Genomic DNA, 15,620 nt, shown 5'->3' on the forward strand with positions numbered 1-15,620 from the left:
ACTAGGTCAGATTACCGGCATTGGACATTTCTTTTTGCGCGAGTCTTCACACCCTTTAAATGTTTGGGGGAACTGTAGATCAAAGAATTCTGTCTTATAAGCTAAAGATAATGGTTGTAAAGCTTGAGTCTCCTTAAATTAATTTTGTGCCATGTGCAAAGATTGGTAAGAATCGATAGTAACAAACAGATGAAGTAAAATATGAGATAGTTTGGTTAAGCATTCCTTTTTTATTAACCTCCTGGAGGGTGTATATTATAATAATAGCTATAATACAATATTTGCATTAGCATTTATGAAACAACAAAGCATAACACTAAATACACATTAATGTGAAATGAAATGGTTCTGTTACAAACACAGTAAACAATTGTAAATCAAGTTCTTTTTGTTTACTTTCTTTCAATAATTTCAATCTGTTGCCAACTTTCTTTAAGAGATGATGTATTTTGGTAGTTACAATACTCCAGTGCGTTATCATTGACTGTTATATTGACTAACACACCATCTTTATGCGATGATGTATTTTGGTAGTTACAATACTCCAGTGCGTTATCATTGACTGTTATATTGACTAACACACCATCTTTAAGAGATGATGTATTCTGGTAGTTACAATACTCCAGTGTGTTATCATTGACTGTTATATAGACTGACACGGCATGGTCCACTTCTGAGTAGGGTTTTCTATCACTGAAATTAATTTGAGAGTCCATGATCATCCAACAAAAGTAAAACGGTTCTGCAAATGTTTTATCAATTTGATATACAAATAACACTATAGAAGTTCCAAGGCAATGGTTCCATGTCAATAGGCTTTACTGTGTGAATACTCCTTTACTATGAAGTGCTGTTAAGCAACTACTTAAGCACAACACAATATCATTCTATCAACTTATCTTAACTTGCTAAAGGATTTGAATTCTATGAAGCATTACCTTAAGTAGAGTTTATCAATTCCAGGCAAACCTAACAACACCGCCATAAGCATACACTGCAGTATGTTTGTGATATTTCATAATATCTTTCAAATAATTTGAGATTCTTATTGCAATATAATGCAGGTTATCTAACCTGTTAAGTATGATAATAATATCATTTTACAACTGTACACCTCAATTAAAAAGGCATTCATGCACAAGAAGTGTTAAGAATCTATAAGTGATCAGTTTGGTTCTTTACATGCAATTCTTAATATTAAGAATCTTTAAATTAATGTGTCAAATAAACTCTGCAGTAGCTTCTTAGATATTAATGTATCACATAATCTCTGCAGTAGCTTCTTACATTAATGTATCACATAATCTCTGCAGTAGCTTCCTACATTAATGTATCACATAAACTCTGCAGTTTCTTCTTAGATTAATGTAACAAATACACTCACCAGTAGCATCTTAAATTAATGTATCAATTTATCAAATAAACTCTGCAGTAGTTTCTAAGATGTAGCCTTTCATGCAATTTGATGTATTCACTTATAATTGAACACTAGATTTCATAGCATTATATTTTGGTTGTGATATTTAAGTAGACCGATCCTATACAGAATTTAAGTGGAATGGACAGTTAATTCACACTCTAGCGGTAAAAGCTGTAATATGATTTATCCCAGTCCAACCAAAATTGCTTGTAGCAACATAAGGTAAATTCAGAGAAAGTCTGATAAATTGATAAGACCGAAGAGTCATCTCTCCATATTCTCCAATCAAGGAGGACATTAATAGGACCATCATGGTAACATTTCTTGCATATATTCAACAGCTGATCAAGTGCTCTTAAGTATTCATTAACTTCACCTGACAAGGTATTATTTGAGTAAAATCAATCGTGAATTAAACTGAGACATTCCTGTAAGTAGCTAAAATATAAAAGGATGTATAAACTTGATTTTTACCACTGGTGGAGAACATCTCAGCAATCTTGTTAGTTACACCTTGTGAATATTTAACAGCATAAAGAGTGAAGCATAGCTGGAAGAATATCAATATTACCTACTTAAGAAGAAAAGATAACTTTGCAACATGTTTGTACAGAAGTAAATGTTCATGTTTCTGACAAACTAACACTCCCGAAACCACAATATAAGCAAACCCTCACTAGCTGCATGATTGATAATAGTGATAAAGTCCAAACACTCAGGCATGTCACAGGAAGCATTGAATGAAGTGATTGACATATCTTATAGTTCACCAATTTGTCAAATAACACAACATATATGTATGAATGTTCAAAGTATGTTGTAAGATATGACTATTCAACAATGAAGATACACCACAAGCAAGTAGCTGTGCACAACAGCAATCAAACTATTCATCATAATTCCTCAAAGCCACCTCCTTGGAAACATTTCTTTCTGAAGTTTGAACTTATTTCCAGCAATTTAAATATTTCATTCACAGGTTCTTGGTAGCAGCTGATTGGTCAGTTCACTTTTTCTGTTCTCTCTTGATCCTCTCCAATCTCTTCTTGAGATCCTCCATATTATCAGGGACCGCTGAGGGCGCTGTACTACTTGGTATCAGAGATGAACTAGAGCCAAGTGTGATCTGAAATCAGAAAACAAGCAAACATTTTACCATTAAGTAAACACAAATGTTACCAAATAGCTTTATTGATAATAAAGAAATGCAAACAGACTTGAATGAGTTGCTACAACTGCCTGTACCTGGAAACATTATAAACCAATAATTATCATTCAGGACAAGATTTTGATCAAACATGTTTAAAAACACTTAAAAAAAATCTCCAAATGACATCACACAATGTGACTCAAGAAAAGGTTGTGATACAACACTAAACAGTCATAACAGCTAATTCTTGCACTTGACTATACCACTAAACGTATAAGAAAACATTAGGATGAGACTTACTTCCCAGGGATTTATTAAACATTTATCAATGATGGTAAACTAATCTCAGCTGATAGAGATAATCAATGTAATGATCATTGTTCAGGTTGTATTTTCTTGTTTTCTCCTTAAGCTAATAACATACAGTATACAATCTACAAAGAGAGACATCTTCTGTCAATTGTCCAGATTAATTCTTGGACACTCCTTGCAGACAATGATATACCATTCTATGTGAAAGTGTAAAACAGAAATATGAGTCTATCCTGTTAATACCTTAATAGCTCTTCCAATGTATTCAATTGCTGAAAAACTTTAAGAATGAGATAATTGGTTCTTCAAATAATTAAATATTTTTACACCTTAGCACACAAAAGGAGAAATATGCAGCCAGATAGCATCACCAGCAAACTTGCAGTAAATACTTCAAAATCACCAAATATTCAGATGACAAATAGACAGCAATGCTGCTCACTTTAGCAAAAACGCTGGAAGAGATTATACGCATGTAAGCAACTTTCTGGTGAATTTACTGAGAGAAGAGCACACCTTTGTAGTTTGGGTTCAAGAGTAGCACATCTCTCTCAAACATGTTAATGATATATGGGCAGTGATTCTTTTCATACTTTTGATGGAAAACACCATAGCCTGTGCCCTGTAGTTAGATGTGATCTGTATACACTAACTCTGTTTATTTCTAGACATCACTGGCACTGCCAGTGAGAAGACAGGCAGCAATTAAATACAGATGTGTGGAATATAAGCAATCACCCTCACATCAGCACTAGACTTACAGTGCAAAGACAACAATCACCCTCACAATCACCCTCACATCAGCACTAGACTTACAGTGCAAAGACAACAATCACCCTCACATCAACACTAGACTTACAGTGCAAAGTCAACAATCACCCTTGCAATCACCCTCACATCAGAACTAGGCTTGCAGTGCAAAGACAATAATCACCCTCACAATCACCCTCACATCAGCACTAGACTTACAGTGCAAAGTCAACAATCACCCTCACAATCACCCTCATATCAGCACTAGACTTACAGTGCCAAGACAACAATCACCCTCACATCAACACTAGACTTACAGTGCAAAGTCAACAATCACCCTCACATCAGCACTAGACTGACAGTGCAAAGACAACAATCACCCTCACAATCACCCTCAGACTATTTAAGACAGTCAAATGGCACTTGAGTTTATTATATACTGATTCTGTAACAAAATAAAGTCATAGGAAGACTACACAAAAATAACCTCATAAAATAAACTCACTTTGAAGATTAAAACTCACACAACTTTGACTATACTTACACTAACAGAAGTAGATTCCAGACACTCACATCACACTAGATTAACTGCCTACAAAGCAAACTTTGTAATATTAACTGCCTACCCGGGTGTAACACAGTCATTATCATATGTTGGTACATTGTTATTGTACGTACTGCAGGCAAATCCAGCATCGTAAAATACTATGCAAAATGGTCAAATTGCTGCACAAGTGCAATGATGTATACATAGCAGTGTTCAGGGTTCATCTCAAACTAAAATATTCAAATGTTATAACACTTCTATACACATACACTCTAACAACAATGACTAAGAATATATGTTAAAAGGATATATATCAATAATATGTCTTAATTGTTACAACATGAAAAAATAATAATTGAACCAAATCAACAAAAAGGTGCTGTCAAAGAATTCTTTCAAACTATTAGGATTCTTGATCAGTTTGTCGTCAACTCAGTTTGACAGAAACAATGCTTCATACAGATACCATTAGTATACAGGTCACTATACAGATACAAACAATCATAGATGGAGTACATAGCACATTATCCACCACACATCACAAAGAATGATTAATACAAGGAAAACAAACATCTCCATCCACATTGTATGTAAACCATAGGAGGCCTACATTAGTAAATAGTGTAAGAAGACAAACAGCAAGGAAACTATTAGCTACAGAAGGAGTCTCAACTCTACAGCAATACTAAGGGAAGCATTCAAATTGAAGCAAACATCAACAAGGAGAAAGACACATTAGTAATAGCTTTTAAAAAATACTTTCATATTAAAAACATGTACTACTTTCTTATGCTCTATGTCAGTATCATGTTGAGAAGCAATTTTTTTCACTACATTGTTCTATGAGTTGGTCTTCCATTTCCTGAAGGTAACAAGCCACTGTAGATCCTGCTTACTGGTGTGGATATGAGAAGTACCGTGCAGGTACTCTGAATTATGATGTGTACAATTAATAGCTACACTACTACTTTACATCGTAACTGTTGCCATCTAAGCACATAACTAGAACACAAGATGATACTGTTTTGTAAATGGCTGATAGACAAAGAAGATGCTTGCAGTTTTTTTCACCTCAACAGAGTTCATAACAAAAGGATGTCAACAGCTTCAGATTTTTTATTAACATCTGGTTGCAGAATTTTTATGATCCTGTCAGACTGTTATGAAATGATGCAACAGTGTGGGATCTGAATATAGTATGACATTTTGATACATTTTATTAAAATGCTGAGATTTTGCCTATAGTTGGCCTCAGTATGGACTATTTCATTGTTTAGAAAATGCAGGGCATTGGAACAAATTATGGAATTCATCTGCCACATTTATGTACATTAAGTCCAAACTTTCTCATGTTCTGGATTTATTGATGTCACAAGATGTGGAGTATGCAATGACGGTAACGTAACAGGGAGGAAGCATTGGTGAGGTTCTGTAATGAGGGAGGACGCATTGGTGAGGTTCTGTAATGAGGGAGGATGTAATGGTGAGGTTCTGTAGTGAGGGAGGATGCATTGGCGAGGTTCTGTAATGAGGGAGGATGCATTGATGAGGTTCTGTAATGAGGGAGGATGCATTGGTGAGGTTCTGTAATGAGGGAGGATGCAGTGGTGAGGTTCTGTAATGAGGGAGGATGTAATGGTGAGGTTCTGTAGTGAGGGAGGATGCATTGGTGAGGTTCTGTAATGGTGAGGTTCTGTAATGAGGGAGGATGCATTGATGAGGTTCTGTCATGAGGGAGGATGCATTGGTGAGGTTCTGTAATGGGGGAGGATGTAATGGTGAGGTTCTGTAGTGAGGGAGGATGCATTGGTGAGGTTCTGTAGTGAGGGAGGATGCATTGATGAGGTTCAGTCATGAGGGAGGATGCATTGGTGAGGTTCTGTAATGAGGGAGGATGCATTGATTAGGTTCTGTAATGAGGGAGGATGCATTGGTAAGGTTCTGTAATGAGGGAGGATGCATTGGTGAGGTTCTGTAGTGAGGGAGGATGCATTGGTGAAGTTCTGTAATGAGGGAGGATGCATTGATGAGGTTCTGTTATGAGGGAGGATGCATTGATGAGGTTCTGTAATGAGGAAGGATGCATTGATGAGGTTCTGTAATGAGGGAGGATGCATTGATGAGGTTCTGTAATGAGGGAGGATGAATTGGTGAGGTAATGTAATTTAGGAGGATGCATTGGTCATGGGTATTTATCTGTGAGGATGAGTGATCTAACAAGGTGTAGTCTATTGGATGGAGGATTTCGCAGTGGGTGGTGGGTATGAAGGAATTATACAATTATGTGGGTCTGTAATAAGGGATGAATCATTGGTTTGGAGTGAGTCCTTAAAGATAATGCAATGGTTTGCATGGCATATCAGTTTCATTATCATACTGTTATCAACCAATCTTAGTTTACAAAGTGATAACAGAGCAAACTTCTTCCAAACCTAAAGAATTTGATCTAATGCCACCAATATTGAGATATGTCAATCATTTATCTTGAGTTCTACTGGTGCAAATATTGTAATCTTTGGGGCTGTACATCTCAATGTGTTGTAATGTTTCAGTTCATAGTTGTATACAAACAGGCAGGTAATTACCCCATCACTTTAAACATACATCTTTAATGTAAATCTGATCTTGGAACAGCTTCTCTAGCCTAGCTTCTCTGATACATGTTTTAATAAAATTGTGAGAATGTTATTTCACAACTTTATCAGACACTACAATATAGTTAAGGGCATTAAAGTGTTACAACATAATGTAGAACTACTGTAACCTACATTATAATAACCTTTGTATGATGTTAAGTTCCACATTATTTACATCACCTTGATTCAGACATTTTTACAAAGTTGTTTCAACACTATCACTACTGAAAGTACTGCGTTTGGTTTTATATCATGCTATTTGCCATGCTTGTGTATTGATATCCCAATCTTTGGGTTAAAAAGAAACACATCCACAAACATCACTATTGCTTTATTTGCAAGGACGTAAATACAGCAGAAAGCCTTGAAAGAGATGGTATCAACCAGTATCCAACAAGCCAGTCCCCTTCCCCTTGCCCAGAGATAACTTAGTAAGAAAAACACAAGACATTGAGCAGACAAAGACAAAGGCCATGAACAGCAGCAGGAGAAGAAGGAAAACATCAGATTCAAAGAGAATGGCAGGAATCTTACCCGAGATGGTTGGTACAGTCCTTGATGTACATTAGTAGCATTAGACTGCGAGTGAAGGGTCAATGCAAGGTCAAGGGTCAATACAAGGTCATAAATGAAGCATTATGGTTGGTCACTTGCCAAGGGGGACAAAGCCAAACTAATCTACATTATCAAAGCAAATTATGTGTTTCAATTATCACATCAATTAACATTAGTTATTAATTATCTGTTAAAAGCTCCCAACAATTGAATATAACAGTAAGATGTGATGGGAGGTCATTAAAACAGAGAACAGAGTTTGTACATTGCACTTTAAATCTGCAAAGATATTTCAATAGTAAATGAAATAATGCAAAGGTGTCTAGAAGAAATATAGATAAAACTGATATTACATGAAGTCTGAATCATCTTTATGAATATAGAATAATCAAAAAGAAATGCAAAGAAAACAGTGAAGAAAAAAGTGTTGCTATATAACATTAACCTCCGATGCTTTACATAAGCTAGAGAATTTGTCATCTGGAATCGACTTAATAGAAGATAATACCCCAGAGTTTCCTCATGACTAATATTTTATAGTATGAAAACAATCCACTTCTAGATCTTCTAATAAAATGAACTAACTAATTAACAAACATCCACATCAAGTACTTCAAAGATTATATTCTGAAAATTGAAAACAAATTTTAAAGAGAACATCAACTCTATCAATATAGCCACAATCAACATTCAATGCTTTGACTTGAAATTGACTTACCTGAAATTTGAAACAGATCATGCTAAACATTGCTACACAATTAGCATGATCACATATTGCTAACACATTGCAAATTCAGGGCTCAAATTTAACAGTTGTCCGATCGTCCAAGACGGCTAAAATCACGTCTGAGAACCTAAAACCCTGGTTTGGTTCTCTGACAACCTAAAACCCTGGTAAGGTTGTCTGATGGACGACTAGCTTATTTGCCGTAAGTGTTCAACACTTTGAACAAAACTTGAAAAATCTCTATTCTTTAAAATAAAACTCCGCCCCTAAAAAATTTGAGTTGGTATTGCCCTCCATTCATATAAGAAACAACTTAAATAAATCACATTTTGGTACATTCTGTAATGAGGGGAAATCCTACACTCTAAAAGTGATAAGCCAGATTCTTTCACAAATGCACACCTACCGATCGAGGAAGAAGTTATCATTCAGATTTGCCCTATACTAACCCCAAATACAACTTGACCTCCAACAATTTCAAAAAGATTCTTGTGCTCACCAAGGGGGATCTATATCCCAAGAATGAGCTTGGACAAAAAGTGTAGCTTTTGAGTTCTCACATCAAGTTTACAAAGTTCTCAGACTTTGACTTCTGTTGACCTCAAATGACCTTTGAACTCCACAGAAAAAAAGAAGGCTCATGTACTCAGTAATCCATCATGACTTTTTTAGTTAGTCTTTATAAGAAGGTGTAACATACACACACATGCCATCACCATCAGATAGATTCTTTTTGCCTCTGGCAAGGAATATTAAAATAATCCTTGTTTGACCATCCGGATCGGGTGATCTCAGCCAAAAGTGAACACAACTTGATGAAAGCTGTAACATGTTAGATTCAATGTAGTGTGGTTATGAGAGTCAGGAGCTGGTTATCTGCCTTTGTATGGGTCAATCAATAATTCACATTCAAGGAAGGGACAGTTATGGTGTATTGAATTAAAAAGAGATTTCCTACACTCCAGATAAATTTAAGTGGAAGGTGTAAGCTGGAGACCCTGCCATGAGAACAGTAAAGATCTCTCAGCAGAAAGAATGCAGTAATGGAACAGTCTGAAATGGTTAATTACTGATTAAAAGATAAACATAATGGTATTTAAAGTGGTTGCTTACAAAGCATTTAAATAATAAAAACCATTTCCCCCAAAAGACCAACATTCTCCTCAGTGCATACTTACATCCTTGTTTGAGTCGAGATTGCTGGGATTACTGGCTGGTTTCACCACCTGTCTGCTGCCCTCACTAGGTACATCTTCAGGGTTGTTCTCAAATCCGCATTTGGCACGAAGGACTCTGATTCTCTCCAGGTAGTTTGTCATGTCTCCTGATTCTGCATCACCAGGAATACCAGACTCTAAATAAGTATATAACAAGTACTTTTTGCTTTAAAACCAATGTCACTCTGCAAGAAATTCTATAACCAATCATTAAAAACCAACAATGACAATATCTGTTACCTTAACAGTGATTGAAAAGAATGAAATGAAAAATTGAATATTCTAAAGAGAATGTTAATGTCCTCTCAGTTGGTCACCATTAGGGCACTGGGAGGGCTACAACCATTACAGACTTCCACAACATGTTTGTTCTCAAATAATTCCAAACCCTCAATAGAAGAAAGTGATAAGTAGTCAAAGATCAATAAATACTTGAAGGTGACAAGAAAATCAGGGTCAAATATTTGTTCCAGCTAACCAATTTTTAACCTTCTAGCATTTGACAGAATTGTCTGACTCAAGGTTTCAAATGGTTTGGTAATGTACATGCAGTTCATCCCATTTTTAAGGCAATCAGAATAAAAACTTGTCACAGTGATCTAGGCTGTAGATATAGAAACAACTGTTCATCATGCTAGGCCCCAAAGGAATTCCTGGGATGACAGGCAAAAGTGAACAATAACATGGGCATTGGGGAGGGAGGGGGGGGGGACTTGGTTGTCTGAGTGAGGAGTGTATAAGCAGGGGTGCACCCAATTTGTAGACAAGAACATATGTTGAGTTTCTTGTTGTGAAGTTTATCTTTATATTGCCAAATAATCCCAAAACAGGGTTTTGAAATTGTAAAGGTCAATAGCTGTCTATTGACACATATTGCCCGAACTACATTCTTTCTTTTTAAGCTGGACTATGCAGGCAAGTATATATTAATTCTCTGGGGAGGGGATACAGGGATTAACAAGTGTTACCAGGATTAGGTGTAACGACCTTTGAAGTTCAAGCTGAGGGCATACAGGGATTAACAATTGTTACCAGGATTAGGTGTAATGACTGGTGAAGTTCCAGCTGAGGACATCTTGGTGTTGGGTGTCTCCCTCTCCAATGTTATTGTCTTCAGACCATGCTCAATGTAAGACTGGAAGAACTGAGACGTCTTCTTCAGGAATGGATCAATGTTCACCTCTGGGAACTTCTGCTTAAAATCATACAACTCAGCTAAACCCTATTATGAAAATGAAAATTCATAAAAGGGGGTAAGACATTATTTAGAAAGTATTTTATATCAGAAGATCAGCAGATGTTGTGATATCAAGTTTAGGACTGGTATTTTGAACATCTGTCCTGACTCCTAAAACTGTAAGAGAACCACAGTGTAAATATTTGTAAGACTTACCTCTCTTGTGTTTTCCTTGGAACCAATTTTCTTAAATATTTCTGCCAATAAATCATTTGTTTTTGCTGATGGTCTTCTTGGAGTTCGTTCACCAATCTGCTATATAAGTATAAACAAACCAAAAAGATCACAGTGGTACATGTACAAGAAAATAACTGACTTCTGGCAACACTCCAAGCAGTTAGCTCTAAAATTGTCAAAATTATTACAAACAAAAGTTGAGATATGTCATCTAATTAAAGAGCTGCTATACGAATGAAACAACCGGTGTTTCTATATCAACAACACAGTATAATGTTCATTTCACTCTAATAAAAAGCAAGTAGCATTATAATCACATAATGGTGATCTATTGCACAAGTGATGGATAAAGGGTTACCTGTGGAGGGTTCTTTTCTGAGTCTGATGATGAGCCGTTCAGCTGTTCTGTGCTGTTACTGGTTCGTTGGCTGCTCTTAAGTACCTTCTTTAGGTATCCCTCTAGCTCAGACTCTTGAGGATCTGGGATTTCTGTTAACTGTGTCAACACCTGCAGGAACAGACAGAGGCTCTCCCTTTAATCCTTAACCTTTCTAACAACTACAACTTTAAGCATTTGTGAGACTATGTGAAATCAAAATTTACAAAAGATATTGTGTTGCTTATAGACATCACAGATATCTAATAGAAAGATATGAACAGTTACAAGAGACTGGCAATGTTACCTCATTTATCCAACACACTCTAAAAAACAGGAACACCATACACATTATTACCAGGGAGTACAATATGAATGAGGCAGATACAAGATAAATATGTAAAGTGCTCTACTCTGGTCACTGCTCAAACAATTCTGTTAAATCTTAAATGTCAGAATACAGTGTCAGGAAATTACCTTTGGTCCAAGTATCTTAGCAAGAGAATGTAACATTGTTTTGACTGTCCTTAGTGGCGTATCGCTAGGTTTTTCCTTCCACACAGGAGATGGGAATGCCTTGAGAAAGTTATGCATGTCCAGTAGAATCTTCTCGACAGCCAACTCATTAATAATGTTAGGCATGAGACGAACCATCCTCCATAGGCACTATAAGAAGTCAATACAGAAATCATAAGAAAATATATCTTTAAAACTTACATTTTACCAATTCAAGATGTAGCAATAAACCCACCAGGATCTCTATTTGGTCTCACATTTATGATAAGTGCTTGGAATAAGTCGTTGGTAATCCTTAACAAATAGGTTAAAATATATCAGGATTGTAGCTGAGTGTTGTACCTTCTATGTTTACCATCACTGAATGCCAGTCAGCACAGAGCAGTACAAAACAATTCAAAAATAATTTTCTTTGTAAGGTCTGATAGAATATTTGGGTTTGCTCATTAAAAATACTTGTGCTTAGATATCCCCCAAAAAACTGATAAACTTCCTAATTCCTGTAAACACATTTATTTCCAAACTCACCTTCATTACAAGTTGCAAAAATTTAGGAGAATGGCTACCGGTGGCTACACATTCATGTAACAGTTTCAGCAGGGCACTGCGAAGGGAAAAAAGACTTAGAAGACTTAGTGACAGATTGTTACACAGCATAAAACTAAAGATACTTGTTGCATCAATAATTTGGCAGAAGATAAAAGAAGGATGAATCACATATTTCCATTTTAAACTTTCTTTCATAGCCCTGCATAGCATTTGACTTGCCTCACACATCCTTGTATTTATTGCTATCGGTTCACGGCTTATGAACAGCAGGAATTCCTTCATTATTTCAGAAAACAAGTTTGATTGATATTAATGAAGTCAGACGATGACTGTTATGATGTACGTGCACATTCCTACTTACCCTATAATATTGCTGTGGTCAGAATTCTCAACCACTTTTGCCATGAGGACATTGACAGATCTAACCACCTGAGGTCCATCTTCAAAGTTCATTAACCTATCATCAATGAGGACTGTAATGAGACCGTTGACCAGGTCACAAATCACATCCTTGGAAGCCTCTCGACTCAGCTGGCTATTTTGGAATAACTAACAAAGAAAAGAAGAACATAAGAAATTAAAACATGATCAGAAGTACACATTACCTTTACATATATGGTCTGATGTTATCTTTACATATATGGTCTAATGTTTTCTTTGCATATATGGTCTGATGTTTTCTTTGGATTTTTGCGAGAGAACATTTGGATCATTTGGGGCTGAACACTTTGAAGCCTCTGAATAACGCAGTAAGTAGCAGAGACTACATTAGAATAACGAATCCATTGAGTTTATTGGGAATTCTAAGAGACATGGGTATAAATATGTTTGAATGTGTGTCCATGAAACAGACATGCCTAGATAAAATCTAAAAGTGTGTAAACATGAATTTTTCTATAAATCCTGGTTTTCATGAAGTGAACATTTTAAAGTACTCTTTAAGTATCTGAAATGCTACTTCTAAATGGAATATGACTCCACAGTCCCGCCCTAATACCACATGAAAGTTCATGTATCTCTACCAAATATCATATAAATATCAGAACACTGACACATGAAATCAAAAATCATCATCCTAAAGAGCTGTATATTAATAACACTAGATAGTCCAGTTACTTTAATGGCAATGAAAGGTCTGTAACATATCACTTTTAGTCTGTATTTGTACCTAAACGTTTCTTGTGACACCTACACATGGAGACAACTAGATTGCAATGTTTGAAAGAAATATCAAGGCCTACTATATAAAACTAGATGAACTGATCATGCTGTAAAATAGTAAAAAGCAAAATAGTCAGATGGCTAGTTAAATTGATTCATTTATAACTAAATACCTACAACTACCAGGTAAAATAATAAATTGGTATCCTCCATCATTGAAGATATACTGAAGTAAAACAAAATTAGTGGTAGACCTATGATCAACCTGAAAGGACTTTAACTAGCCCTACAGTAAAACCTGCACATCTCTCCTACAGTGTACATATTGGTATTCTATTCACCAAACTTACACATCTCTCCTACAGTATACATATTGGTTGTTCCTTGTTATTTTGAAACCTTTTTTTGGAGGACCAGATTTGATGCTCTGACAACCAAACAGTAAGACCTGGTTGTCCAAGAGACAACCAGCTGAGAAACACTAATGTAGTATGAAATCTGATAAATGTAGTTGAGCAATAGATACTTACAGAAACGAGCAAAGCCACCAGACACCGATACATCCTGATGACGTTCTTAGATGATTCCTGGTCTCCCATGTGTTTACTGAATGCCATACGTAGCTGAAAGGCAGTAGCAACTAACAGCTGGTCAACGTGACTCACCATCACCTTGCAACGATCTCTGTCCTTCATAATCTCATCCAACTGTGGAATTGATCAAGAAAAAACCCAAACGTTGTCACTAGAGCATTGGTAAAAAACCAATCATATCATTATAAGTTTAACAGGATCAGTGAATCCTTTAAGGTACAAGAGATCAATACACTAACCTGTGCTAACGACCAATCATATCATTATAAGTTTAACAGGATCAGTGAATTCATTAAGGTGCAAGAGATCAATACACTAACCTGTGCTAACAACCAATCATATCATAATAAGTTTAACAGGATCAGTGAATCATTAAAGGTGCATGAGATCAATATACTAACCTGTGCTAGAGCTTGAATACTCAGGTTTAAGTCATTGCTGGCAACTTGTGACATCATAAAATTCAACTGCATCTCCGTGGGCATTGATGGCTTAGGAATACTGTACAGAGATAGAAGAGAGTAGTACATGTTATGTCCAGTATGTGTAGAACAGGTATGTATCCTGCACATTCTGGGGTCTTCTATTCATCTAATAAATCACCATTGTTCAATGGAAGGAAACAAAATGCCTTACTGTCATTAACATACACAGCAGTCAAATAGGTACAGAAGGATTTAGTGTTAACTCCCTCTACTATATTAATTAGTGTTAACTCCATCTCCCATATTAATAAGGGTTAACTCCATCTCCCATATTAACTAGGGTTAACTCCATCTACTTCAATCTCATTTTTGTAATTAGTACCTTGTTTTCTGCCAGATTTATTCTTACCTTCTGGTGGGAATCTTAATTTCTGCATCCAGGAGTTCATCAACGACCGATGTATCCTCTAGGGTGGGCAATTCTACGGAAGAGGCGGGTTTCTCCAGATCCAGTTTATCTAGATCTAACGAGAAGTAGGCCGGTACTGATGAGGGGTTAGAGGGCTGACCACCACCAGTCTGCTGCTCTGGAGCTGTATTAGGTCTTGATCTGCAGAAATATCAGAAAATGGAAATAACTTCAGAATGTTTTACTCAAGTTTACTCAAATTCACAACAAGGAGACAATATGTAGTATCAGAAACTATAACATGTGGGGTATAAATCATTAACAGTAGCATTAACAGTAACATTAACAGGAGACAAACAACAGAAACATTCAAACATTGAAAGGTGGCCTTCTTATAATAATGAAAACACAAGAGAAACTGATGTGCTAAAGAACATATCATATCATAACAAAGAACTAAAGAACATTTATGAATAATTGAATATGTCAGAAAGATTGAAACATTCCAGACATACCCTGACAACAAAACTTATATTGCTAGCAGCTGAGGACACTTTGTTTGATTTGTCCATCAATTGAGCTATATTGTAACATTGAAAACATTGTGATGCAATTAAATAGTTTCAAGCAGATTGTTTAACTATACAGAGAAGAGTAAACTAGCTACACCCACTCAAACTAAACAACATAACTGTGACCATTGTATGTAGAGACAGTCAACACAACAGGAACACATGAAACAAACCAAGTAGTAACAGCAGATAAACAAGCAATAGGAGTAACTTGAAAGAGAAGAATCTGATGATATTTAACACTGTAGAGTAGAGAAGGGTAGAGGAATGTTGTATATTCAACAGCTTTAA

The 15,620-nt window shown here is 36.0% G+C and overlaps 2 protein-coding genes across 6 annotated transcripts in view; one reads left to right on the forward strand and one right to left on the reverse strand.

Annotated features, from left to right (window-relative positions):
- Positions 1-15,620, forward strand: part of LOC139970053 (uncharacterized) — a 491,924-nt gene that overhangs the window by 238,741 nt on the left and 237,563 nt on the right. The window lies entirely within an intron of this gene.
- LOC139969354 (cytoskeleton-associated protein 5-like) overlaps positions 211-15,620 on the reverse strand; it is a 74,302-nt gene continuing 58,892 nt past the window's right edge. For 3 of the 5 annotated variants that reach the window (XM_071974241.1, XM_071974239.1, XM_071974237.1), the window contains 12 exons: positions 14,758-14,958; positions 14,325-14,424; positions 13,861-14,037; positions 12,531-12,718; positions 12,149-12,224; positions 11,582-11,770; positions 11,087-11,236; positions 10,708-10,806; positions 10,347-10,536; positions 9,276-9,451; positions 7,350-7,394; positions 211-2,546 (listed from right to left, as the gene is read on the reverse strand). In XM_071974241.1, the coding sequence (XP_071830342.1) occupies positions 2,427-2,546; positions 7,350-7,394; positions 9,276-9,451; positions 10,347-10,536; positions 10,708-10,806; positions 11,087-11,236; positions 11,582-11,770; positions 12,149-12,224; positions 12,531-12,718; positions 13,861-14,037; positions 14,325-14,424; positions 14,758-14,958 (1,711 nt within the window). In that variant the 3' untranslated portion in view covers positions 211-2,426. The remainder of the gene's footprint in view (positions 2,547-7,349; positions 7,395-9,275; positions 9,452-10,346; positions 10,537-10,707; positions 10,807-11,086; positions 11,237-11,581; positions 11,771-12,148; positions 12,225-12,530; positions 12,719-13,860; positions 14,038-14,324; positions 14,425-14,757; positions 14,959-15,620) is intronic. The other 2 variants (XM_071974238.1, XM_071974240.1) reach the window with 2 other exon arrangements.

Source organism: Apostichopus japonicus, chromosome 7, assembly GCF_037975245.1.
Source record: "Apostichopus japonicus isolate 1M-3 chromosome 7, ASM3797524v1, whole genome shotgun sequence".
NCBI classification, from domain to species: domain Eukaryota; kingdom Metazoa; phylum Echinodermata; class Holothuroidea; order Aspidochirotida; family Stichopodidae; genus Apostichopus; species Apostichopus japonicus.